The 25,323-nt window shown below is 34.0% G+C and overlaps 3 protein-coding genes across 3 annotated transcripts; 1 reads left to right on the forward strand and 2 right to left on the reverse strand.

Annotated features, from left to right (window-relative positions):
• Positions 1–4,702: 4,702 nt before the first annotated feature.
• Positions 4,703–7,865, reverse strand: LOC130657759 (tubulin alpha-3 chain-like). The gene is made up of 3 exons (XM_057460764.1): positions 7,839–7,865; positions 7,106–7,331; positions 4,703–6,064 (listed from the first exon to the last, which is right to left on the reverse strand). Exons 1-3 carry the CDS (start codon positions 7,863–7,865, stop codon positions 4,914–4,916), a joined length of 1,404 nt encoding a protein of 467 aa, XP_057316747.1. The 3' UTR covers positions 4,703–4,913.
• Positions 7,866–10,557: 2,692 nt separating this feature from the next.
• LOC130656802 (uncharacterized) lies at positions 10,558–11,479 on the forward strand. The gene is made up of 2 exons (XM_057459729.1): positions 10,558–10,719; positions 10,924–11,479. The coding sequence occupies exons 1-2, from the start codon at positions 10,668–10,670 to the stop codon at positions 11,448–11,450; spliced, it is 579 nt and encodes a 192-aa protein (XP_057315712.1). The 5' UTR covers positions 10,558–10,667; the 3' UTR covers positions 11,451–11,479.
• A 3,427-nt stretch (positions 11,480–14,906) lies between these two features.
• Positions 14,907–17,379, reverse strand: LOC130657255 (synaptic vesicle 2-related protein-like). The gene is made up of 2 exons (XM_057460233.1): positions 17,185–17,379; positions 14,907–16,698 (listed from the first exon to the last, which is right to left on the reverse strand). The coding sequence occupies exon 2, from the start codon at positions 16,630–16,632 to the stop codon at positions 15,262–15,264; it is 1,371 nt and encodes a 456-aa protein (XP_057316216.1). The 5' UTR covers positions 16,633–16,698; positions 17,185–17,379; the 3' UTR covers positions 14,907–15,261.
• Positions 17,380–25,323: the final 7,944 nt, after the last annotated feature.

The raw sequence follows: 25,323 nt of genomic DNA on the forward strand, positions 1-25,323 counted from the left end.
ACAACAACTTGTGACAGAGATTCTTTACAGCCCTCTAAGAGTCAGTTAGTTTTGAGTTGCTTACCAATATTTTCCTGTGTTGCAAAATATAAGGACGCAAAAGCACAAAAGTTTGTATACCTGTTGCTATCATTGTATAGGTCTTTTAATGCTGTTTAAGAGAATGTATATAATTATGTATCTTTGACAAACGGTTTCAGAGATATTGGGCAACCTCAATCCCAGGGTCTGTAGCGTTTTTTTTTATATGAGGATGAAACGCGTACGAGGCCATGCTACAACAGACTTACTTAACCAATGAGATTGTGTGTACAGCTTTTTGAAATTATGTTAAAAAGATAATTAATGCGGAAGATTTTTTGAAGCAAAAGCAGAAGTAAGCATGCGCATTAGATAGAAGCATAAAGCAAGCAATAAAGCAAGTCGTTCACACTTGTGTACAAGAAGTAATCTAAGATGGACGAAGAAAATAATTTTTTCGCCATTGGTCATTTATTACTAAAACGAAATATTCGTACAAAAAAAGAACGAGAAGTTAGAAAAAAAAAAATTATGGGTTAGAGAGATCTACAAACAAAGAAATGAAAAGGGAATTTACCATTAATTGGTTCAAGAGATAACATTAGGGGATAGAGAGCTGTATTTCAGGTAAGTTTCCAGGATCACTGTACTGTTTTGTTATTGACCACATGTTTCTAATACAGACTCTATGTTATTTTATAGGTATGTCCGTATGTCTCCTTAATCGTTCCAATACTTATTAAACGTAATGAGTCCCATCATTTTCAAAGAAGATAAAAGATTCCCCAAAGCAATTTCAGCAGCTGAACGCCTATTTTTGACATTACGTTATCTTGCCCATGTAGGTAGTCAACAGTTATTGAACTTTTCTTCCAGAATCGCTAAATCGACAATAAGCGTCATGATCAACGAGACTTGCAAAGCTATATGGGATTGTATGTGAACAGTATGACCACCAAGAACAAGTTGTGATTGGAAGCGTATAGCTAAAGATTTTGAAGATATATGGAATTTGTCACATTGTATAGGAGCTATAGTTGGAAAGCACATTTCTATTAAGGCACTGACAAACAGTGGATCCCAGTATCTTAACTATAAAAGCTTTTTTAGCACAATTTTAATGATCTTTACTCTCGTAGGCATCTCGTAGACGGTAGTTTTGGTTCTAACAATGATAGTGGAGTTTTTCGAAATTCAGCTTTGGGAAAAGCTTTTTTTGAAGGTGAAATGAGTTTACCAAATTTGAAGTTTTTGAAGATTCATCATCGCTGGGTAAAGTCCCGTATTTTTAGTAACTGCGATTTACATCTTCCTGACAACACAAAAAACTACTTTTTTGGTGAACATTGGTATTTCGCGCTGGCTGAAATCCGAGAATTTCGCGCTGGCTGGAATAGTTGACTCCATCGTGAATAATGCACTAGTAGGAGTAATACCAGCAAAGTTTACAAGGAGAACGTCGACGTGAGATCATTGCACGAAGACGATTACTTTTATTGTAATCGCCTCCTACTCCAGGATAAAAACTACCGTACTCTGTATTAGCCGAGCTTGAGGTTCTTATTGCTTTTTTCGGTTGGGAGAACCTTTGAGATTGCTATTCAATGACGACGCAAGCAATTACTAACGTAATTTCCTATTTAACAATGTTAAGACAGAATAATAAATATTGAACTATCGTTGTTTGTTGTGTCATCCTTTATCTCTAAGATCTGTTTTGGGAGATGTCTCTTGTTTTTGAATTGATTATGTGGTGACTTGTTTCGTCGCGTTCTTCGAGTTCGGATTTAGTATATAAAAGAAAGAAAACAATTGTTAAGTACTGAAGTTAACGATAACAGCTTGTTGCGAGAGAGAAAGAACAGTATTTAACTGTTGAATATATATTAAACGCGCTCTAAACAATGATGCTCGTAATTTACGCACTAATTGCAGTGCAGATCCCGAAAAGAAACTTTGTTTCCCGCAATCTTTGAAATCGGGAAACATCGCTGTCCGAGGATCACAACCATCAACATCCGCACTCGAAATACTATGATGTCTTATGTTAATTCGATGGAAGGTGTGCACTATGGCAATAGAATCATGTAAAAAGCCGAGGTTATGTTCCATATAGCGAAAAGAACTGGTGTTTTATTACTACTATTCGGTAGCCAATGGAAAAATCCACGGGTTCGCCCGCCCTTTTTATACCGCATTGCGTGCGTCTCGCTACTTGCGCAGCTAAGCTACTATTTTGCGTGACAGACAGACAGATAAACAGACGTATACAGATATTATAATATAGACTAGTCGTTGCCCGTGAAAAAATCCACGAAGCCGCCCGTCGCAACAAAGTCGCATTTGATATTCGTGTTTCTGCAACATGATTTTCTAACTCAGCGGGGGGTCTGCGCAGAGACAGACAGACGACGGTATTTAGAGATAAGTAATGGTATCACAACAAGACAAAGTATGATAGAAGTTTTTATATATCTTAATATAGTTTTCAAAAGTTATTTCTGTTGAGAAAGTGCTCAATACCAACAAAGATAAAGTAGAGTGATGTTACAATGCAATGTATTTAAAGATAAGTTAAAAGTACATAACTGTCAGTTTCACGCTGAACGATTATCAAATGTACAGTGATAAACTACTTCAAAAATTTTATAAAAAACTGTGTAAATCCGGTGGGAATATACACAAGTCATAGACATAGAAGAGTAATACAATTGATTAAAACAGTTAAAAGGAAGACGTAAAGAATTATTTGTCCGGAGAGATAGATTTAAAATTGTTCAAATAAAACTTGTTGCTATGACGACACTTCGATATTAATTCTGTTCTTTTGTTTAGTAATTTCAGTTTGGATGTTATTATATGGTATTTTTCAGTGATGCACAAATTGCACGTTATCTTAATATATAATGGTGATACATGTAATTATGTTATATACTACATGTAACAAAATATAAGATGAAAAATATCATGGACAATCAAAATGTATGGCTAGTTATTTTCCTTTAATCTCCTAAATAAGTCGCTACTGTATTTGAAGAAAGCATGTTTGAATAACTCCTATTCATTTCTTGTTGGGTATTAAAGGAGTTGATATCAGGGAACTGAAATGACGACTGTGGTGTTTGCGACTGATATTGAGGATACACAGGGCCACTGGTCTGAATGATTGGCGATGGGGTCAGTGGAGGACTAGTTAACGATGGAACTGTCTTTTTTTCTCATTCTGGAGCATGTATTTAAACATGATATTGTCAATTTCATGCTTAGCTCGCAATCTGTTGACGTTAGGCAATTTTCGCAACTTGATCGTCAGCAGATTTTCATAAAGTGTTTCTTCATCTCTTTCTGATGTTAATTTCAATCGTATCCATGAGCTCAATATCATATTGCTCCGGTGATTTTCTTTTATGTCTTTTAAAAGGTTTTCGGCCAGTCACTTTTGATACGTTTACTTCGTGTGATTTGTTAATTGATGCAACAGGTGCATCGGTTAAATCATAATCTTTAACCCGTTCAGCTTCTTCCTCTCCCTCTTCCCTTTCCACAAGGGTCGTTTGAGATTGAAAATTTGTTCCAGTTTCACTATCCAAAAAATGCTGCTCCAGCCAACAAGGGGATATTTCAGACAATTTCACACTGCCATCATTATTTGGTTATATTTCTTCCAAGTATCATCAACCTTGGCTACACCTACTTCCTAAAATGAAGCAACATTACACCGGGTTTTGCAAATAAAATACACGGTGATTATTGCGGTGAGACAAGATTTACATTTTAAATTTCGTTGAAGCAATTATTAATTTCAAAAAATAACGGAGCCCCGATATACTGGTCAACAACCTTTTTTTGACCCAGATACATATCCAGAAGATACACGAATTCGAAGGTATCTGTGAAATATGTGAGCTGCGATATGATGCACAGGTCACAGATCCCCCTAAAGTGTCTATGGACGCAGCCTTACAAAGGTGGAAGGTGGAGCATCAACTACAGACACAAACCCAGACCAAACTTAGTGCAATATGATGCAATACGAGATCCATGGCGCTCAAGAGAAAAAGTGGTGAAGCTACTTGGTATTTTCTCTTCCAACAGGTTATACACTGATTGGACAGTTGCACAGCCAAATGAGAAGGCATGTAAAGGAGTAAATTGGGATGTTTTTAAAGACACCATGCATAACTTTTACAAATCTACAGAAAATCCTACATTAATGAATTTCCATTTCCGAGCACTTACTCAAACAATGATGAAACTTTTTCAGCCTTTTGCAATCGTGTCCAGAAGAAAGTCAAACATTGTAATTTTAAGTTTGTAAGCCCGACATGCACAGCTGAAGAAACATCTATTCGGGATCAAATTGTCATTGGTACTCATGAAAATCAGATTAGAGAACAGGCCTTGAGAAAATCTTGGCATCCAAAAACTCTACGGACAGAAGGAGTGAAAATATCAGATGAAGCAGTAAATAAAATGGGTAGATATTTCTTCTCAAAATTGAGGAAAAACAATGCGAACTATGCAAATTACAAAAAGTCATTTTTGAATGAAAAAGAACGTTGCACTGTACTACATGGTACGCATTTTATAAAAATATAACAAATTTTAAAATAAACTTTATTGTAACACTTGTTTTGCTGATGATTGTTGTATAAACATCGTTGCCCGTCCTTTATATAACGCATTTTTTGTTTCCGTAACACGATGTTTTTCTCGCAGACAAACAGGCAAACTACGGCTATTATTAATAAGATTCGCCAAATCCTCTCTACCCAAAATTCCCTTTTCAGGGCAGTTTTTGATCATAATTACTTTAACGCACGTTATGTACTCGTGAAAAAAGTAAGAAACAAAATGTGAGTGTCTTTTTGCATCGATCGCTTTACAACATTCTAAACCTTGGTGCCAGAGTACGATGATGTTCGTGATCGTGTTCGCAATTCGTTCTCATCATCGCCACCCAATTGCATCTCAGCTTCTGAGTAATCATCTTCTAGCATTGCTAAATCTTCTCTTGCATCTGAAAATTCTCTTTCCTCCATACCTTCACCAACATACCAATGCACAAATGCACGCATCGAATACATGCGATCAAACTTTAAAGCCAAAGCATTCCAGGCTTCAGCAATAGCTGTTGTATTGCTTAACATACACACAGCTCTCGAAGCTGTAGGAAATCCAAATTCAGGAATAGACGATACTGGTTGGTAATTGATATCAATTTTAAATCCAGCTGGACACCAATCAACAAATTGTATGGTACGTTTTGTTTTGATTGCAGCGATACTGGCATTGACATCTTTTGATACAACATCACCTCGGTAAAGTAAACAACAAGATATGAATTTTTCTTTGGCGTGATTTGTTTTTTCAAAACATTGGTCGGTTAACTCAGTAACAGAATAATTTTTTTTAGTGAAATCTCCAAATGTAGTGAAACCTTTAAAAGTGTGAGATGCGTATGATACCTTAGAGAAGTTGAAATTTGGATGCGGAATCAAATTTCTCCGGATGTCGTCTAAATTTGCATTCAATGAACCACCAAAACGTAACGAAGTTGTGATGCTTGACAATACTTGACTTATTAAGTGATTTAATCTCGTATAAGATCTGCACCGAAAAGAAAGGTTACAAATATCGTAGAAAACCTTGTTATCTATCATAAAAATGCAATCAACTAGCCTACGCGAGGCATGTGCAGTAAGAATAGAATTATACGGTTCCAAAACTGAGGTACTGATCTCAGGAGTTGGGTAAACTGCGAATTCAATGTTTACCTTTCTTCCATAATATTCAGTTAATCGATCTATCAGTAGGGAGTAAAATCCAGACCCAGTCCCTCCACCAAGAGAGCGGAACAAAAGAAATCCCTGTAAGGAACCACATTGATCCGTAAGTTTTCTAATCTGGTCGATGGTTTGATCAACTAGTTTCTCGCCAACATTGTGATACGCACGTGCGTAAAGGTTACCAGTGTTTTCATTTCCGTTAATGAGCTGCTCTGTTTGAAATAAGTATTGGTAGGGTCCATTTCGGATCTCATCTAAAAGTAAAATGAAACCGCGAGTATGTAACTTTTTTCTTCTCTGTGTAATAAGATATTTATAAAAAGATGATCACTTCTCGCACAATCTCGACTTCAGAACCCTTTTTAGCGGGATAGCGAGAAAGAAAAAGAGCGCCAATAGTTTTACAAAGATTGTCCTGCGACAAGTGTGCAATGCAAAAGCAAAATGGCGGTACGTATTTGAGCGTTTATGAAATTAGCTATTTATTTATTTAAAAAAAATGCTATAAAGTTCCCGAGCTTCGTAAATTAATATTAAAGAAATTTTGTTTTGCATTTGTTATTAAATTGTATCTCCATTAAGAATATCATAAACACTTTATTCCATAATATCGCCAATGAAGAGGAGAGGGGGGAGGCTTGCACTGGGTAGTTGTAAGTAGCACGTTTTAATTCTGTAAAGTGGTTAAATTTTTAATATTTCATTTAAAAAGTATACAATCTATATCGAAAAATATCAAACAAACGAATAGTACAGTTGTAGCTACCATTTATTTATGTATGCACCCTTACATGCCCATTTTATAAAAACAATTTTATCGCTTAAACTTTGCAAATATGAAAATTTACCGGTAGTGGATAATATTCTCAATAAAAAAGTTGCTGCAAAATTCTAGAAGAAATGAAATGAAATGAAAAAATGAAATACACCAAAAAAGATCTAATGAATCATGGAATTTTGCACTGAGGGTCCACGTTTAATGCAATTTGAAACATGACGAACGAACACTAAATGTGATGAATAAAGACGCTGGTTGCCAATCACAAAATTATGTAATGTTATAACGTTAGCTAAATATAATTTATTTTTCAATAGGTATATAAATGGCTTAACCATAACAATCAAGTGCTATTGCACACTCGACAAACTTGTCTGCTAGTTTATCACGCCTGTACGGCCTGTAATCATACAAACATCAGACCTGAGGCTATTTATTCTCGTCGTTCGGTATAAAAAAAGCGCGAGGTCGCTTCTCTCACTGAAACTAAAAAAAAAATTACTGAGAATGAACTTACCAATTACCAATGGTTCCATGTCAACGAAAACAGCACGTGGTATATGATGACGAGATCTGGTCTCAGCAAAAAAAGTGTTTAACGGCTCATCATAGCTGTCTGAAGATGTGTCGAAGCCTGCCATTAGCCCGTCCGGTTGGATACCATGCTCCAAACAATACAACTCCCAACATGCTTTGCCAATTTGACATCCAGCTTGTCCAACGTGTACCGAAATACATTCACGCTATAATGTAAAAAAAACTAAGTAAACAAATGAAAAAAAAATTGTTGTATAAATATAATATACATGAAAGCGATATATGTGAATATGCTGTATATAGATGGTGTATGTGAAGATGGGATGTGGAGACGATTTATATGAAGATAGTATATATGGAAATGATATATATAAAGAAATGATATATATAAAGTATATGTGGAGATGATATATATGAAAGCGATATATATGCATATGCTGTATATGAATATGGTTATGTGGTTATATGGGAAGATGATATATATGAAGGCAGTATATTTGAAGAAGATAAATTGCATATAGATAGTATATGTGGAAATGGCATATATGCATATAGGGACATATTTTATGTAAAGATGGTATATGAAGGTAGTATATGTGGACAATACATTTAAGGATAATAAATGTGAAGATAATATATGTGAAGATAATTTTAAACTTTTGCAGAAAATTATTTTTTGAGCCTTCCAGCTAATGTTAGGTAAATATATATACCAACGTGTAGAGCAATGAAAAGTGCATATTTTATGATGACTTTATAATGTTTGCTTGTTTTGCATGAGACGACTTTATGGAGACTTTTATCGTGACAATAACTACACCAAAAAAGGTATACTATGAATCTCAACTAAGCTGAAAATTTAAACGCATGCTAATTTAGCCTTTCAAATACAAGGATTTCTTTCAGTACACAAAAATTTTAAAAAAAAACACGGTGTCAAGAGTTGTCTTAAATTTTAACAGTTTTAAGAAGGTTTTGCAAACTTTCTGTAAAGAAGGTTTATTAGGTAAGTTATGTACAGGAAACTGTCGTCAATACCTGGTGGATGTTTCAACTAATCATCCACTAGGTATTATTATTCTTGTATAAAACAAAATATGGCATGTCACCAAAACTATTTTCTAATTGATTCTCACCAATTGAACACAAACAACCAACAAAGTATTCACGAAACAATTTCACTATACCGCAAAAATATCTAAAATACTGTACATTTTCAATTAATCACAGAGGACCTTTCCTACTGAATGCTTTTTTATAAGTGAAAGAACACAAACTATAATTTTATATAATTTTATATTCTTCTAGGAACAACCTTCTAGATGACTTTTTCTTTACGTACATGCTATCACTTTTTTGTTTTTATATTCAAGAGTAGTGATTGTAAAGTTTTTGTAAATATTGTTTTACTCACTAAAGAAGTTTGGTGAAAAACATGATGATGTCTTCTACTTGCTTCTGCCATCTTTTTAAACATCATACATTTTATGTTGAAAACTAATGTATTCATGTTTATTTAGGCGAAATATCTCTGTGATGTTGATCAATCAAAAATATACCAGTTCTATTGTCTTCACAAAAAATGGCAAAAATGCAAATTGTTTTTTTTATTTGAAGGCACAAGAAACTTGAAACAAAAGTAAAACAAAGTATTTTAAAAAAAAAAACAATAAACACACTTACCATTTTTAAAAATTTGATACAGTTTCAGCTTTCAACAAAACTATGTCCAATGAAATTGTTTGTGAAATTAAGATAGAAAAAATAAAACTGCCTTTTAAAGAAAAAATTGTTTTCTTTAGTGGGTAAAGGTTATATTTTTGCACCAATTAAATCCTTTGTTTTTGTCACTGTTGAAAGTTGTCAAAGTTCTCTAAATATTTCACTGATTTATGACTATGTTTTCACTATATTGAAGTTGACAAACGGTCAATCTCATATCAAACTTTCATGATTGTCAAAAGAACTGTCAACAAAGTGACAGACCAAAGTTACCCCCGCTAACCCAGCTTCCCCTTGTGTTCCGCCTGTTGTATTATTTGATTTATATAAAAATATCATATTAATTGAATATTTTACTTTTCTTGATTGAATTACTATTTGACTATTTAAGTAAAGAAACATTTGAAAAGAGAAAAGTGGTCATTGCTCACTATTCTATAGAAAAGGAATTAAAAAACTGAAGAGTAAATAACACAGTACTATCGCGTCTAATATCTTAAAGGCCAATAAATTATAGATTTTTAACCGCTCAATTCTTTGTTATTGTATTTTCTGATAGAATTTAGAGCAGGGCCTTTGATAATGGGGGGCCAGGGGACATTTTCCATAAAGTTTTCAACATCAGTACACGTTGCTAATATGGTGGGTATAAAGTTCATATAAAGTGTGTTTGTACACGTCAATGTTGTTATTAAAATTGTCACAAAGAAATTGTTCTTTTTTCATATTTTCATTTCTTTACGTGTTTTGTTCAAATTTTTATTTTTAACAATAACACCTCGAGGTAGAAGGGTTTTTCCATTTAACAAAGTAAAAGGTTAAAAAAATTCTGCTATGTCAGATTCTACCATAGTGGTCCCATCAACGTCAATAAAATATAGCCCTCCGTTTTTATTATCGTATCGACGGACATGTAGAGCTATGATCGTCTAAGATCTGGCGAAAATTTGAGTTCAACCGGTGCATCTTCAAATTGGTATAAACAATTTAGGTGTAAATTCGATCCGTAGAAAGCCCATTTTGACCAATTCCTCCTTGATATTTCATTTAACGTATATAAATACTTATTTCCTTTGTATAGCATCAAGGAAATAAAAATAATAGAAGTAAGTACTATAATGTATAACTTCTTCATTTATGATTATTTTTTTTATCTGGAATATATAATTTTTACGACCTTTTATTTTCTGTTTTGTCTGTTTTACTTTTCCTCAGGAAGTTTGTTTCAAAAATATTATTTTAAGACTTCCTTTGGAAACCCTTTTTTTTGGCTGTCTATTGACAGGTGTAATAAAATTTTTGCCATTTCTCTTCACATAGGTGAAAAGAGAAATGAGTAATCAAATGAGGTCTTCTTAAACCTCTTTAAAAACTTTGCAGATTTTTTTTTCTAAAATGAGTAGATCTTAAAAGATGGATACCAAATAACTAGAATATTTTTGATTTTAAGAATTTTTTATTGCAATGTGTCTATGATTCAATCAAACAGCTACTAACAAAGCGAACATTTGAGATGTTGTTTGATCAATTTCAGCTTCTGTGTGTTTTTCAAATTTCCAGTTGTTTTGTGCTCCTGATTTTTTCACATCGACTCTAACAAGACAGATGCTAAAAATTACACATTTTCACAGATGGAAGGGCGTACTTACGGAAACAAAAAAAATTGGTCATATTATCGATTTCTATAAATTTGCATGTTTACGACTTTAAAAATTCATTTAAAACAATTAGAAAGGATATTCGTACAATCTTTATAAAAGTTTTAAACACAGCTGGTGTGGATACTATAAATTGACTGATTATTCACTGAGTGATAACATATGAAACAAACGTCACAGCAACATATCGGATACATTTATACTGGTGAAAATTGTAAGATTTTTTAAAATTTTTGATTTAAATGTTTTATGTTATTTTGTAATTTAGAAAAACTTAACTACTTCTGCTCTTGTGGTGTTAAAAAGTAGCCAGACCTGTTAAAGTTTTGATATGGAATTTGCATCATTTAGATGTTACATTACACAAAATTTTGTTATGGCGTTAAATTTTATTATAACTTTCTCAATATCGTTTTAGATACGACAATGCTAGCCTTATCAATCGCGTTTGTTTTGGCTGTCACCATTTCCGCGGCTCCGCACGGAAATGATAATGACATAGAAGATCTAATTTCAGCACTTAGTTCGAAACGAGAACGACCACGTCCTGGCCGAGAGTTATACAACAGAGGTGCCATGCCCCCAAGAATAGGAAGAGCGTATTATGACGACATGCAAGATAGTTTTCTTCACACATTAAAAAGAGATTTGATGGAAAAAGTTGAAGAAGAGTTTACCAAGCGACAGTGGAGAGCGTCACGATTGGGTAAGGACTGGCTGCGACACCATGGCAAGAGAATGCAGGATTCGTTTCTGCACAAAAAATCAATTTTTGACATTCTAAAAGACGAAGTCAACGATGAAACAAAAAAGGAAACATCCTTTGTGCAGAAGCTGAAGAAAAGTTTCCCAGAATGTTACAACAGTAGGGATCCTTTATGTGACAAGCTCTACGAAGATTTAGAAAAAATTTTAACTGAACTACTTGAAATAACATTGCAATGAGAAGAAGAACAAAATCTACATTATACTCATTTCATTTTTATTTATTAATTTTTCACGCTTATGTACGTGATTAAGTTGTAAGATAATATTCAGAAGGATTTTCTTCTTAAAAAACTTGCCTTTTCCATCCTCTATTTCGCTCCAATACCTTAGCCGATGTTTTTAAATAGTGTTAATTTTCGATGGGTGGTGTTATAAAGGATCAGCGTAAAATGGCCGGCGCCAAAAGGACAGAAATTTTTTTTAAAACAACGGCGCTAACTTTATGAAAGCATGCAATTTTAGGTCTTAGAAATTTCAGAAATAACAAAGTTTCAAAGAAGTTCATAAAAAACGAAATTGAAGAAAAAAACACAAAATAAAACAAAATGTAATTGATTGACCTAATTTATCAATTCTGTTAAGAAAAATCGTATGTCATCAATAGTAGTTGTTTTTTCTTCTACATCGAGTAATTTTTGGGACAGGCGGAATAAAAGCTGACGTAAAAAAGGTCCCCACAACTTTATAAATTCGTTTAAAACCATTTCATACATTCTGTGTACTAGAATCCAGCCAAAACAGATTATTTGCGGAATGTTCGATCACAAATGATTTGTAGCTAACTTTTTTTTTTTTTTAATTTTGTGGTCAAAGCAGGATTTTTCTGATTATCTTAAGGGAAGTTTCTTTTTTAGAGCAATACTTCGCGAATTACCACGAAAGCGCAATTCCACGGGACAAGGTTCCAACTGTGATTTGAAAAACCCGAATGACAGAAGCAGAAATATTTTTTTAAGATGTTTTCACGGCGAATATTTTCACTCTGCAATAATGGTTAATTTCAGCAAAATAATCTCCCTTAAAATGTTTTTGAGCTATATAACACAATCCCATAAATTTCTCACTGTTAACCCGAATTAAATTTATTATCCATCGTGGGAAAACAATCCGAAGTTGGTTTTCTTTTTCTTTTTTTTTTTGAAAAATAATGAGGGTAATAACATTCGGTAATGATAAATTGAGCTATAGATATTCGGCAACATGTTGTGCTAACCATATGAAAAGAATGCAACAAATATTGATGAAAGCATAATACGCTTGTCTAAAAAAGAACTCAATTTTGCCAAAAATAAAAACACAATAAGAACAGTTTAGGCTCAAATTATTGTTTTCGGGGCTGAGTTTAAACTTTACAATGTAAATTCTCTTCCAATATTTTCTAAGTTATGTTATCTGGAGACTTGCTTGAAAGATATTTGTTTTTTTGTTGTTGTTTTTTTACAATTATGGAGCAAGTCTAAGTTTGTCTTTTTATGCGTGAAGAGTTCTCGCCAGTTCTATTTCCCATTCTGATACGCGATCAACAACTTACCAAAGTTTACACGTATTTTACTTTCATTTTCTGTATCAAACTGGATGATGTTTACATCGTAACAGCTCAAACCGAACCTGGACTGGTCTTTTAAAGAACCAACGTCTGTTCCTTCTTTGTATCCACGGTTTTCCTATCCAAAAAATATTGAAAAAACACTCCTAAATGGCTCAGGAGGTTTTTAATCCTGAATACGAAAAAATGAAGCAACCAAGCAAATAATCGCGATCGTTTTATCCTGATTCGATTGTTAATGAACACAATTATAGATCTCTATTAATAACAAAAACGTCTATTTTTTTATACAACCTCTAAGTCTCAAAGAAAAAATTCCATCAATAACAACAAAACATGGCAGAACTCTAAAGTTGTGTTCTTACTATTAAAAAGAAATGAAGTACAAACTACAATCGTAGTGGTAATATGTTGAGACAGGGTTGCTATTTTTAGCCGCCACAAGTAATTGCGTAGGCTATTTCTATACAAGATTGACGCATTTTAAAAGTGTCTAAATTCACTTGTGAATGATCAGTGTGGACTTTAATTGGGTTAGCTCCGAAAAAAAAGCAGCTTTGAGATAAGGGAACAAGGAAACCCCGGGGGACAAGGATGTCGCAGACAAGTGAATTAGACAAATGAAATACGTATAGCATTTTTTAATACCGGACTACAATTTTTTAACTTTCTTAACTTTTAAAATACGTGTTAATAAAAAATTAAAACAACATAGTTTGCAGGTGATAATACAATATTGGACAGGGTTGTCTTTCAATACTTAAAATCACTTAATCACAATGTAAGAGCTTTGTTTAACCTTGAACTGTTTATGGTTATCAACCTCGACCTCAGTGATTTCTTATGCCCTGTATATTGTGAAAGGAGTGGAAAGGAACAATAAAGCGCTAGGGACAAGGTTGCATGATCTGTATACGACGATTGCGTGCAGGATAAAAGACGGACCAGATTAAAGAGAAAAACCAAATAAAAGCATAAAGTCCGATAAGTGACTTGTGTTTTTACCCTTTGTTGAACCAATTAATGTATTGTAATCGCATTACACGTAGAAGGAAGATCTTTTGTGCGTGTGACGCTATTTTTAGATTGCAATGACGTCATTTAAAATCCTTTTTTTGTGAAACGCCGATGCTTTAATTCATCAAGTAACTCTGGAAAAGCATCAAAAGGGTAACGTTACTAACTTAACAGAACAGACAATAATGTAAGAGCTTTAATGACGTTGATGACGTGCATCGCCTGAAAAATTATGTTGACTGTTTTATCAACAACTTTATCCCAAATGGTGTGAGAAAAAATTGAAAATAATACTTTTAAATAAACAATCTTTTCATCAGATGCGGGTTAACAGCGTATTTAAGTACCCTAACAATACCCGTTAGTTATTATTTAACAAACATCGAGTTATTTTAAAACCAAATCAAGTGGTGTTTTGGTTTCATGTTTAAATTTTTCCTTTCAAGAGTTAATTAGGTTAATTTGTAATCAGTATGCATGAATAAAAAAGCTGTTGCCATTCAATTTTGAATCACATTCCCAGGACACAAGAAAAATTCTACCATAGTACCGTGTAAAATATAGAAATCGTTTACACGAAACTGGCGTAAGGCGAAAAATTATCCTTCCATGAGTGAATTTAATAACAATGTAAAATACTGTTGTGAAGTTAAAATTTTTGCTAGGGTTGATAACATTAATGCAATCGCGGCCTTTTTATTTATTGATTACTTTTTCCATTTTTAGATCAGAAAGTAATCCTATTTGTTTTAATGATCAAAATAAAAATTATTTTTAGACCTTTCGTACTTTTCTGCAATGGATTCCAAAATATATTTCCAGACTTTTGTATTGCGATATATGATATAGCTTTTGACAGGAATTTGTTGGAGCTTAATTTTTCAGAACACAGTTAACATATATGCGCTAAAACGTTTTTTAGGAATTTTGATTTTTTTAAGAATTTACTGACAAATCGTTTTGCTTTGCATGAAAACAAAATCTTTTAACTTTACTTTTTATGGGTTGCTTCTCTAAAAAAGATAAAGTTACAACCAGGGGCTAACAGAAAAATAAAAACATTGTAGGAGTTTTTATAAAAGTGGTATTATTGTCACGTGATATTTAGGCTTCAAACATCCAATAATATGTTGACTTATATTTTACCCAATTAGGATTTCAAGTCAATGTTACATCGTTTTCACTTAAAGTAGAAACTCAAATTAACAATATTAAACAAAGTTTTTAATCTTTTTATCAATACAAACTACCTTAGCAGCAAGAAAACTTGACATGAAAAATATACTATCCATACTGATTTCTTGTCTTTGTCGTCTTATGTTGCTTATGCATTCCACCTGTTTTTATACTACGTAAAAGTCTCAGAAACAAATTTTTACGGTCATTAAATTATCAACTCTGACTTATTAAATTTCAAAACTGCATTTATCTGTCCAACAATTTTGTATTTCTTGTATCAGCAGATAAACAAGAAACTAACAAAGCTGTCAATAATAGCAAAGCACAATAAATAATTGTCATAAGGAAGTATGAATACTCAAAAAGAACTTCGATCAAAAATATTGATGCAATCACACCAATTCGAGATGTTCCAAAAAAGAAAGCAACGGCTGTTCCTCGTATTCTCGTAGGATAAAACTCTGCTACATACACTAACACTATTTGTGTTGAGGCTAACAAAAGTCCACGCGCTAAAAACATAACAACTATGTTGATTGTCGTCGATATACAGATATATAACAATGGAAAACTTGCTGCAGCTGGGATAAATAGTACTCGCATCATAACCTTTCTAGATACTCGGTGTAAAAATAAGACGGTTATAAGCACACCAGTCAAATCTCCGAAAGAAAGTAATACGTTCCACATATAGTCATCGTTAGTTAGTTTGTAACATGTGGAGTTTGACTGTTTGGTAACACTTTTACTAATACAATCAAGTTTACCTGATTGGATAATTTGCGAGCCCAAAAATACAGCACCAAAGTATCCCATCAAAGCAACGTTTACTATTACCAGCAAAACTAATGTGGATATGATAACATTTGGAGTGAACAAGTCGAATATATTTCCTCGTTCCTTTATAACTTTTATTTTTACAAGTTCTCCATTTGGGAGCGTTTCTTTATTTTCTCTTGAAATTCTGTGTAATAATGCCACAACATCGTTATACCGACCAGCTATGTATAGATATCTAACTGATTCAGGTAACCATGTTGAAAATGCTAGAAATAAAATGGCAGGCGCAGTACACAAAATCATGTACCAACGCCATCCCAAATTGTTCATCACCAAATATGCTAAACCGGATGCGAACATTGAGCCAAAGGCGTAACTAAAATTAAATCCGAATGCAACACTGCCTCTATATTTTATTGGAATGAATTCAACACCGTAAACTATCACTGTAGCCGGAATACAAACCATGAAAAAACCAACAAATGCACGCATAACAAAAAGTGACCATACATTAAATGTTACACCAGAAAGAAGTCCAAAGTACACAACCAATGCTGCGCAGACAACCATAGGCAACTTTCGTCCCATTTTATCTGCAATCTCGCCCCAGTAAACTCCACCACACAACATGCCTCCAAATACAGCTGAGGAAAGCAACGCTGTTTCTGTGGATGTCAAATTCCATAAACACTTTATCCGCGGAGATGCTAATGCAACTAAAGTAAGCTCAACACCATCGGTCAAATACATAATGGACAGTAGTAAAGTAAGCTTGAAGTTAAACATTCCATAACCAAACTTTTCTACTGCATCATTGATCGTGTACGTGACGGCCATATTTTCTCCGGTTGTTAATCGTTTAAAAAAGAATCAACACCAAATACTTTAAGAAGTTTTAACAATCTAAAATACAAAATTTTCAAAAACTCTATCTAAAAATGATTTTAAAATAGTTATCGCAGCTGTGGCATACCTTCGTTGTACACTCTTAAATACATATGGACGAAACTATTAGCTATAGTCATAAGAAATCGACAATGAACAAGCTAACAACAACTTTAAAAAATATTTTCGAACCTAAGAGTTATAAATCTGTTAATTAAAAAAATGCAATTTATTCTATAAGTTAGAAGTTGTAAAAATTAGGAAATCAATCTTGTTTAAAATTTATGTTAATACTTTATATCATACATTGTTTCTATTAACATCTTAAATGGGTTACGAAACGGTTGTTGTTTTTCGACTTTAGTGACTTACACAAAAGCCGAGTTAATGTCGGTGAAAAAGTTTATGATCACCGAGGATAAAAACAAAAACTTAAATCAGCTTAAATATTGGGTATCCAAATATACTGAAAATGACAATGATTTATTCAACATAAATACTTACCTTCCTTTCTACTTAAACTTTCTAACATGCAAACGGGATTATATTTCCTACAATTTTCTACACAGCGTCCATGAACCAGACTATATTCTGTATTTTATAAATCTCTCGTTTACATTTTTAATTGACTCATGTGACAAAAAAAAGTTGTTCCATCAACTGTAAACAGTATTTCACGCTAACTTAAATTTATCGTCACGGACTTGAAACCTCAGGGATTACCAACACTTTAATATAGTTCAGTCACAGGTAATTAACATTGTTATTTTTGTTATATATTTCGCTTTAAATGCTTTAATTAATTGTTTTTGTCTATTTAATGAAATTGACAACAAACCGTTTTCTGATAGAGTGCACAATAAATTTCAAAAAAGTTTTTGTACGTGGATTCTTTAACGGGTTCAAAAAACTCATTAATCTGTGAATGTTTTTACGGCGTAAACACGAGTCTCTAGTATATAAATACTCCGGTTCTGTCTGTCTATCTGTTAAAGGCAAATGCTATTATATAATTTTCTACACAGGCGCTTTACAAAACTTGATTTTGCATTTTGTATTTGCTAGAGCAAATCATGTGACAGGAAATAAAGCAACTTGATTAGCTGAGAATTTCATTGTACGCTTATTTAAATTTACCGTAATGAGTTTTAAATCCACTGGGAATGTAAATGCTTGATTAGAAATAAAGGGCTGATTCCACTCCAAAAAGATTAAGCAGAGAACATTTTGAGCATTCTCAATATATCGACAAGGCAGCTGTTTTTTCAAATACTTCTATCACGTACTCCATGCATGTAAAATTGAGAAAGTTTACAAAATAAAAAACTATATAAAAATTATGTAACAATAAACGATCTTAAACTAGATAATCCACAAAGATTTTGGAGCCAATAAACTCAAGAAAGGTCACAACAGACTATTAACAATAAACAACAAGAAGCCCTGCTCTAAGAATTTCCGCTCGCTACAAAAATATTTGATGACAACTTGCTAATTCGTTGTGTTAACGTGTCAAACATTCGAAGAGGTTTGGTGCATGAAGCTCTGAAGATAAAGTACACAAGTGACATTATATCTTGCAACAAACGCAAACAAAACGAAACGTGTCATAATAAATTCACATTTTAAAAGAAATTGCTAACAAAAAATACAGCCTATCATTCATGGTTGAAAGTCTTACGATTGAAACGTTTATGGTCTTAAACGGCATTTAGTTGACAAAAAATCTAAATTTTGATGTGACCATCATGTTCAGCATACTTTTTTTATTAACTGTGCCAATTTTTGTCGAAAATAAAGTAGTTTTAATTTTTGGACAAATTTTGGCCTGAAATGACATTTAGGTGACAAAAAATCAAACTTTTGTATCACCATCATTTTCAGCATACTTTATCTGTTAACTGTGCCAAATTTGGCCGAAAATGAAGTGGTTTTAATTTTTGGACCAATTGTGGCCTAAAATGGCATTTAGGTGACAAAAATCAAAATGATGATGTCACAATTATGTCCAGCATACTTTATTTGTTAACTGTGCTACATTTTGTCGAAAACAAATACCAATTTTGGCCTGAAACGTCATTTAAATGACCTCCCAGTACTTAGAGAGTTTGGGTACGAAGTTTAAATCTGTGAAGTTGCAATTGACCAGGGTTAGTTAGTTAGTCAGTTATACCGATACTATCCTCCTCTCAGAAGAACGTGAAATCCCAGGGTCGATTTTTTCTCAAAAAATGCTCCGAGAGAGAAAAAACAACGGTTTTAAAGAATTTCCTACGCCTTCAGGCGCGGAAATTCAATGACAAAGATGAAATTACATTTGAATTTGCTTACCATTTTGACACATCGCAGAACACCTCTCGTGCGACAAACAACTCCAATATATTACGAGTTGTATACGGTTTGCTCTGATGACGTAAAACTGGCGATATCGAGTTTGAAAAGTAACAAAATATCTGACCCGATTTATATACTCGCTGAACATTTAAAGTGAACTACTATGAACTACTCATATCAACAGTAGAAAATTCTTCTTTGTTGCATTTTCGACAAGAAGAAGAATGAGTTCTCGTTACTGAAATTAACTTGTCGGTTTATTCTTACCCGTGAGAAAAAAGGAACGCGTTTTTTTTGTTTTTTTGTTTTTTTTAGGGGGGGGTATAACTCAATAATACATTCCATAACGAAATCGCCATATTTTTCCTGTTGCTGACAATAACAGCTTGTTGCTATAGAAAACAGCTTTGTTATGCATTATAAAGAAAGAATAATACCTTAAAAATTACGTTGGGAATCGTTTAAGATTATTACATTGAAATCTCATAAATAGATAGATTGTTATTATAAGTAGCTGGATAATAACTCCTTAAAATATGCTTCGGGTAGTGTGATATGAAACCTATTTAAACTCATATTTGACGAATTGGCGGTATAGTCGAGTAACTAGACCGATTCTTTGAAAACAACTAAAATATTGCATTCAGGCAGGATTGAAAAGAAAAGACAGTTATAAAGGTATAAACAAGAACACTTAACTTTGTGCGTTTACATCGCCATCTTGGTTAGTCGAGCAAGAGTCATGTAATCATACGCACGAAACGAAGAAGGTTGTGCGGAGTGAATAGTGCAACCCTCCCTACTTTGGATAGAATTCAATCATCTAAACCTACACAATATTTTTGAAAATTAAACTTTGCCTAAGAAGCAGAAAACAAAACGACAAAAAGCGAACAGGAGAGACCGGGACCAAGTTTCCCAGGCGATTTTTTTTGCTTACCGTTCAGCATGAAAATAGGATTGATATCTAAGATAATTGTCTGGTTGATGTGCTTGCACGACTTCAGTAGCTCAAAGGGAGCTTTAAATTCACTAGAATCCTCCTCCTGGGTAAATAATAAAAAAGTAAAAAAATTACAAACAAATGAAAGCGGGTATTAACAATAGCATTAAAAAACATCATAGATTACAATCCAACCCAAATATAAAGGATCGTATAATCCTAAAATTATTATTTTTTATCTAAAAAAAACCCAAACATTATACAACCTACAAATCAATTCTATAAAGAAGGCTAGTTTAAAATTCATTGTATTAAAAGCACTACTCAACCTCGATCCCAGCCCTTGTTGTCCCCTTTAGCATATCTGAAGGCGAGAGAGATAGGGAAATGCCGATGTTAGTGCAAATCCCTTAGCACTTTACCATTTTACGTCAAATCATGGATCATACCCGTTAAATCAACGATAGAAGAGTCCATAAAATCCGTTAGCACTTTACCATTTTACGTCAAATCATGGATCATACCCGTTAAATCAACGATAGAAGAATTTCTGTCCCCAACCCCCCAATCCCCGCCGTGTCCCCCCCACCCCCCCTGAGCCCCCACCCCCCCAACCCTGCCGTGTCCCCCCTGTACCATGCTAAGATTCAACTGTGTCTATAATGGCCCCTAGCGTACGTAGTAATACCATCAATGATAATAAAACATAAATTCTCAAATAACAACACGCAAGCAGTTTTTGTTATATAATTAAACCATCTGTCAATCAAACGCTTATAACAATAGGATTTTACATACCAGAAAGTTGTTTACATAAGAAAAAGTCAAAACGAAAGTAGCCGTTGCTAAGGATATTTGGTATGTAAGGAATGCATTGTTCTCTATTGTTATTCCGGTTTGATTGACATTTAATTGACGTCATTCTTTATCTAAACAAATACCATATGAAATAACCTGTTGTCATAGCCATCACAAAAGCGATCTTCTCATCTTCGTGTGTAGGAGTTTCATCAGGAGTATCTTTGTGGTAGGGCACAGTAATATGCTGATCGGTAATATGTTTATCAGGACCGGAGGTCCTAGGCACGGTAATATGTTTATCAGGAATCTTTTTATGTGATTCAGCTGTTTTTTCAATCACATTTACTTTTCGATTAATCCCAATCGTCAGATCTTCACCCGATATTAAAATCTTGTTGTTGTAACCTAATTTTGAGATTCATGTCACTAGGTAACATATAAATGCCTTGCCCAACCGAATAATCAACCTTACTTGAAGCGTAGTTTAACGTATCCTGATAACGTTTAATGTCCTCCTGAATATCAACTCTACGGTTAACAATGTCTTCAAGGTTGTTCATAAAAACTCTTTGAGCCGTCAAAGCGCTTGAATCATTATCAAGATAGAAGAACGGGCTGAGGCTTGCTAACTAAGAACAAGATAAGCATACGCCCTAACATTGCTCGAAATCTTTACAAGGCCTGTTTTTGTAAAGCCATTAGATTTTTCCACAATCCATCGTGTCATGGAGTCGTCTGTGAAATAACTCAAGCCCGGAGTTGGATAGTTTTTACGTCTTTTTTGATATCAGCTGAAAAAGTATTGACCTCTGTATTTCATAGGATTAGAATCAACATCATATTCACCACATATTTTTAGAAATTCTTCGTTTGAATAAGGATTGTCATATTGATTAAAACTATCTTCAAAAGGTAGAGGTGTCTGCAAGCGCTTAATGATTCGTCTAATGTGATAATAGACATGAAAACGATATACCGATCTGATCATAGATCTACCTTCTTTCAGGTGTTCGGAACTGACTCCACTAGCACTTGAAGCACACCAAGTGGCAAAATTGAGTTGGGTTTGCCATAATTTAAACTGTTGTTCATTCCAAATTTTCATACGTTGTTCGTTTTGATTCAGTTCGTAATTGGTAAAAATATTAGGAAAGACAGCAGGAAAAGAGCCTTTTTCGGAGACAATAATGGTCTGTTTGTATAGATCCTTCCCATCCAATATCTGAAGGTCCAGTCCTCCATTTGGCTTATAGGCCGCATTTGGGTTGTATTTGAAAATGCTCTCCATTCTTTTTGATTTAAATAATTCCACTCTCTAATATAAGAATGTATATCACAATAAATGACGTAAATAGTGAAAAGACAATCTATTTGTATCACCCAATCACCAACCCACGTGGTACAAAAGAAGTTGCGATCATGGAGACGTTTTCGGACAATGTTACATATGAAATCACAGCCCCACTAAAAGTGACCATTGGAAAAGACGAAAAGTTGCTACCGCAAGGAGAATACACCGGCAGGGAGTTGAACGCATCTTTAGCGGGTGATGTCACATCCACACCATCAATCAAAGACCCTCGAGTAATCAAAACAAATAAGCTAACCAACATAACAGAACTACATTTCAATCTGAATGAATTGGATAATACATTAAATCTTAAAAATGGTAGATATAGCACCACCATACTCACATATAATATATCTGAGTATGGTGATGTTACACATATTGAGCCCAAAAACCCACAATATAAGAAACTAAAGAATGGTTTCCTTCAATCACTTACTTTGAAAATAACTGATCAAAATGGAGATCTTGTGAAAGATAGTCTGGGAACAACAGTTGTCCTTCACATAAGAGAGATGATAGACATATACAGTGAGTTTTGAATAAAAGGCCATAGGTACGATAAAGTATACACGCTAACTGAGATAAAAGTAAAAATAAAATAAAAGTAATAACAAACATGGAATAACATGGAATACGGAAAAAGGTTAAATCCTGAACGTTCTCTTAGAACTGCTCATGGTGTAAAAGGATCACACCAAAAAGTAATTGTGACACACAATCCAAGTGAGATTGATCAAAACCAGTTGCTTTTGATTAGGTTTCCTAATTTAGGTAGCGATGATGTTATTGTTCCAGGTACTTCAAAACTAAGTTTCGACGTTGAACTCGAGTCAAAAGCCGACCCGAAAAGAACATTGGTCTCTAACATTGGAAGAGCGATTGTTAAAAAGTTGGCCATCAAGTTTGAGGGTACCGAGATTTTGAGCATTGATGACTTTGATCTTTTAGGATGCTACAGAGATTTATGGCTAACCAAGTATGAAAAGAGAAATGCAATCAGACAAGGCATCATATCCAATGATGGGTGTACGGAAAACTGTATGAAATTGAGGGTAAGCGCTTCGGATAAAGACGCATCCGATGTCTCAGACAAAGCCATTGCTGATGCATACAAAAACAAGTTCACCATACCACTAGATTTTGAAATGTTAGATAGCACGATTCCATATTATCAAGCTGGATTAGGTAATAGGTTATGTTATGAGATCACATTCAATAATTACGACAGGGTTGTATTATCAACTCCAACCAAACCTTCGGGTTCTGCCACGGCACCAGCACCCGATGCTAAATACAAAATAACTAACATATCTCACAATATGAGATTGTGACACAACCAACCTTAGCCAGATTTATTTCAAATGAATATGAAAACATGGCTTTACTATACGACAGGTTTTTGAGACATAGACAACAAACAAACGAGATACCGGTAAGTTCTATAATCCGAAAATTAAAAAGGTATCCGCCATAGTTGAGGGTAAGCCTAACCAACTTTTTGCTCAAGGTATGCAGCCGTTTGAACATTACAATGAAATTTGTAAGTATTTTGCTGAGGGTAAACCAAAGGATGGCAATGCCAGCGAAATCAAAAAACATCTGCAATTACATGATGTAAAAGTCTCCGATTACTTAACTAACAAATATGCTCTATGGTTAGATTTCAGAACCATAGATGAAAACTCCCTGCATGGGACCGGCCGACGGATTGAAAATGCAAGTGAGGGGATCACCCTACAAATTGAAAAGACAGCAGAAACCGCAGGATCCTTAAACGCCTATATATATCTAATCATGGACGCTCAACTAAACATTCAAAACGGTGAAATTATGGATGTACTTTATTAAGATAGAATGGCGAAAAACACACTTTACATGAAAGAGCCCCACACAGCATTATTCGTTGGTCCTACGGGCTGCGGAAAATCCAAACGTGTTGTAAAATTATTAGAGAATGAATACTTTGATCACTTCGATTTCATCTTGATTATACGCCCAACATTAAGATGGAATAAGACATATAGGGACCGAAAATGGTTTTGGAACGACAGCTATGTGATTCTAATTGAGCCGAAAGGTATGTTATATGAATGGATTCGAAAGATGACGGATTTCTGTGCCGGATACAAAACCTTATTCCTGATCAACGATATCATCGCAGATGAGAAACTAGACAAAAAGAGACAGCCATTGCTAGAGTTGGCCATTAGCGGACGACATCAAAACCACACTATGTGGCTACTCACACAATCATACACCGCTATACCAAAAAATTTACGAAGGCAAGCTAAAATGTTATATGTGTGGTATCCAAAAGACAGACAAGATCTCGCAACTATTCATGAAGAGAATGATGTCATTGAATCACGATCAGAGATCCAGACGGTTAAGGAAAGGCTAAAAGATGGCAAATACACACATTTAGTCATGAGAATGGAACATCCAAGAACTTACGTGATTTGCTAGATTGGAAGTTTTTGTGTTACAAGAGTCTTGTAACAAAAGTATAAGAAGAATCTAACAGATCTATAGGACTCCTATAGATTTCTTGAAATCTCCTATAAGACTCCTATAGATTTCTTGAAATCTCCTATAAGACTCCTATAGATTTCTTGAAATCTCCTATAAGACTCCTATAGATTTCTTGAAATCTCCTATAAGACTACTATAGGACTGCAACAAAATGATAGAATATATTAATTTCATAATATTAGTACTAGTACTACTAGTACCACTACTAGTACTTAGTTTTTGCTTTTTTTGTGTTAAAAAATACCTATCGCTATTGAAAATGGCTGAAACGGCAATTGATAACTTAATTGCTCTTCCGGGTCCTCCATCCGAGGATGGTAAGAGACAAAAATTGCTGGAGTGTGTGTTAACCGGAAATAGCAAGCTATACATGGGTAAAATGTATACGGACGATCAAATTCAAAAGCTCAAAGATGATGAGGTGAAGAAACTATTTAGTATATATGAAGCTAAACTATCAAGTCAAATGGTAAAGTCCTTGGGACAATCAATCATTCACATGTATTCCACGGGAGCTTGTACAGTCTTGGGAATAAACAATCAAGGCGCATTGAGCAATGACCTGGAAAATGACCTCTTCTTAAACTCTGCCCTTCATAATAATAATATAAATACAACAGATAATAAAGATGTCAGAGGAACAGACTCAGACTCCTATTCAGGTGACAACGAAGAACCCTAA

This window comes from Hydractinia symbiolongicarpus, chromosome 9, assembly GCF_029227915.1.
Source record: "Hydractinia symbiolongicarpus strain clone_291-10 chromosome 9, HSymV2.1, whole genome shotgun sequence".
Taxonomy (NCBI): domain Eukaryota; kingdom Metazoa; phylum Cnidaria; class Hydrozoa; order Anthoathecata; family Hydractiniidae; genus Hydractinia; species Hydractinia symbiolongicarpus.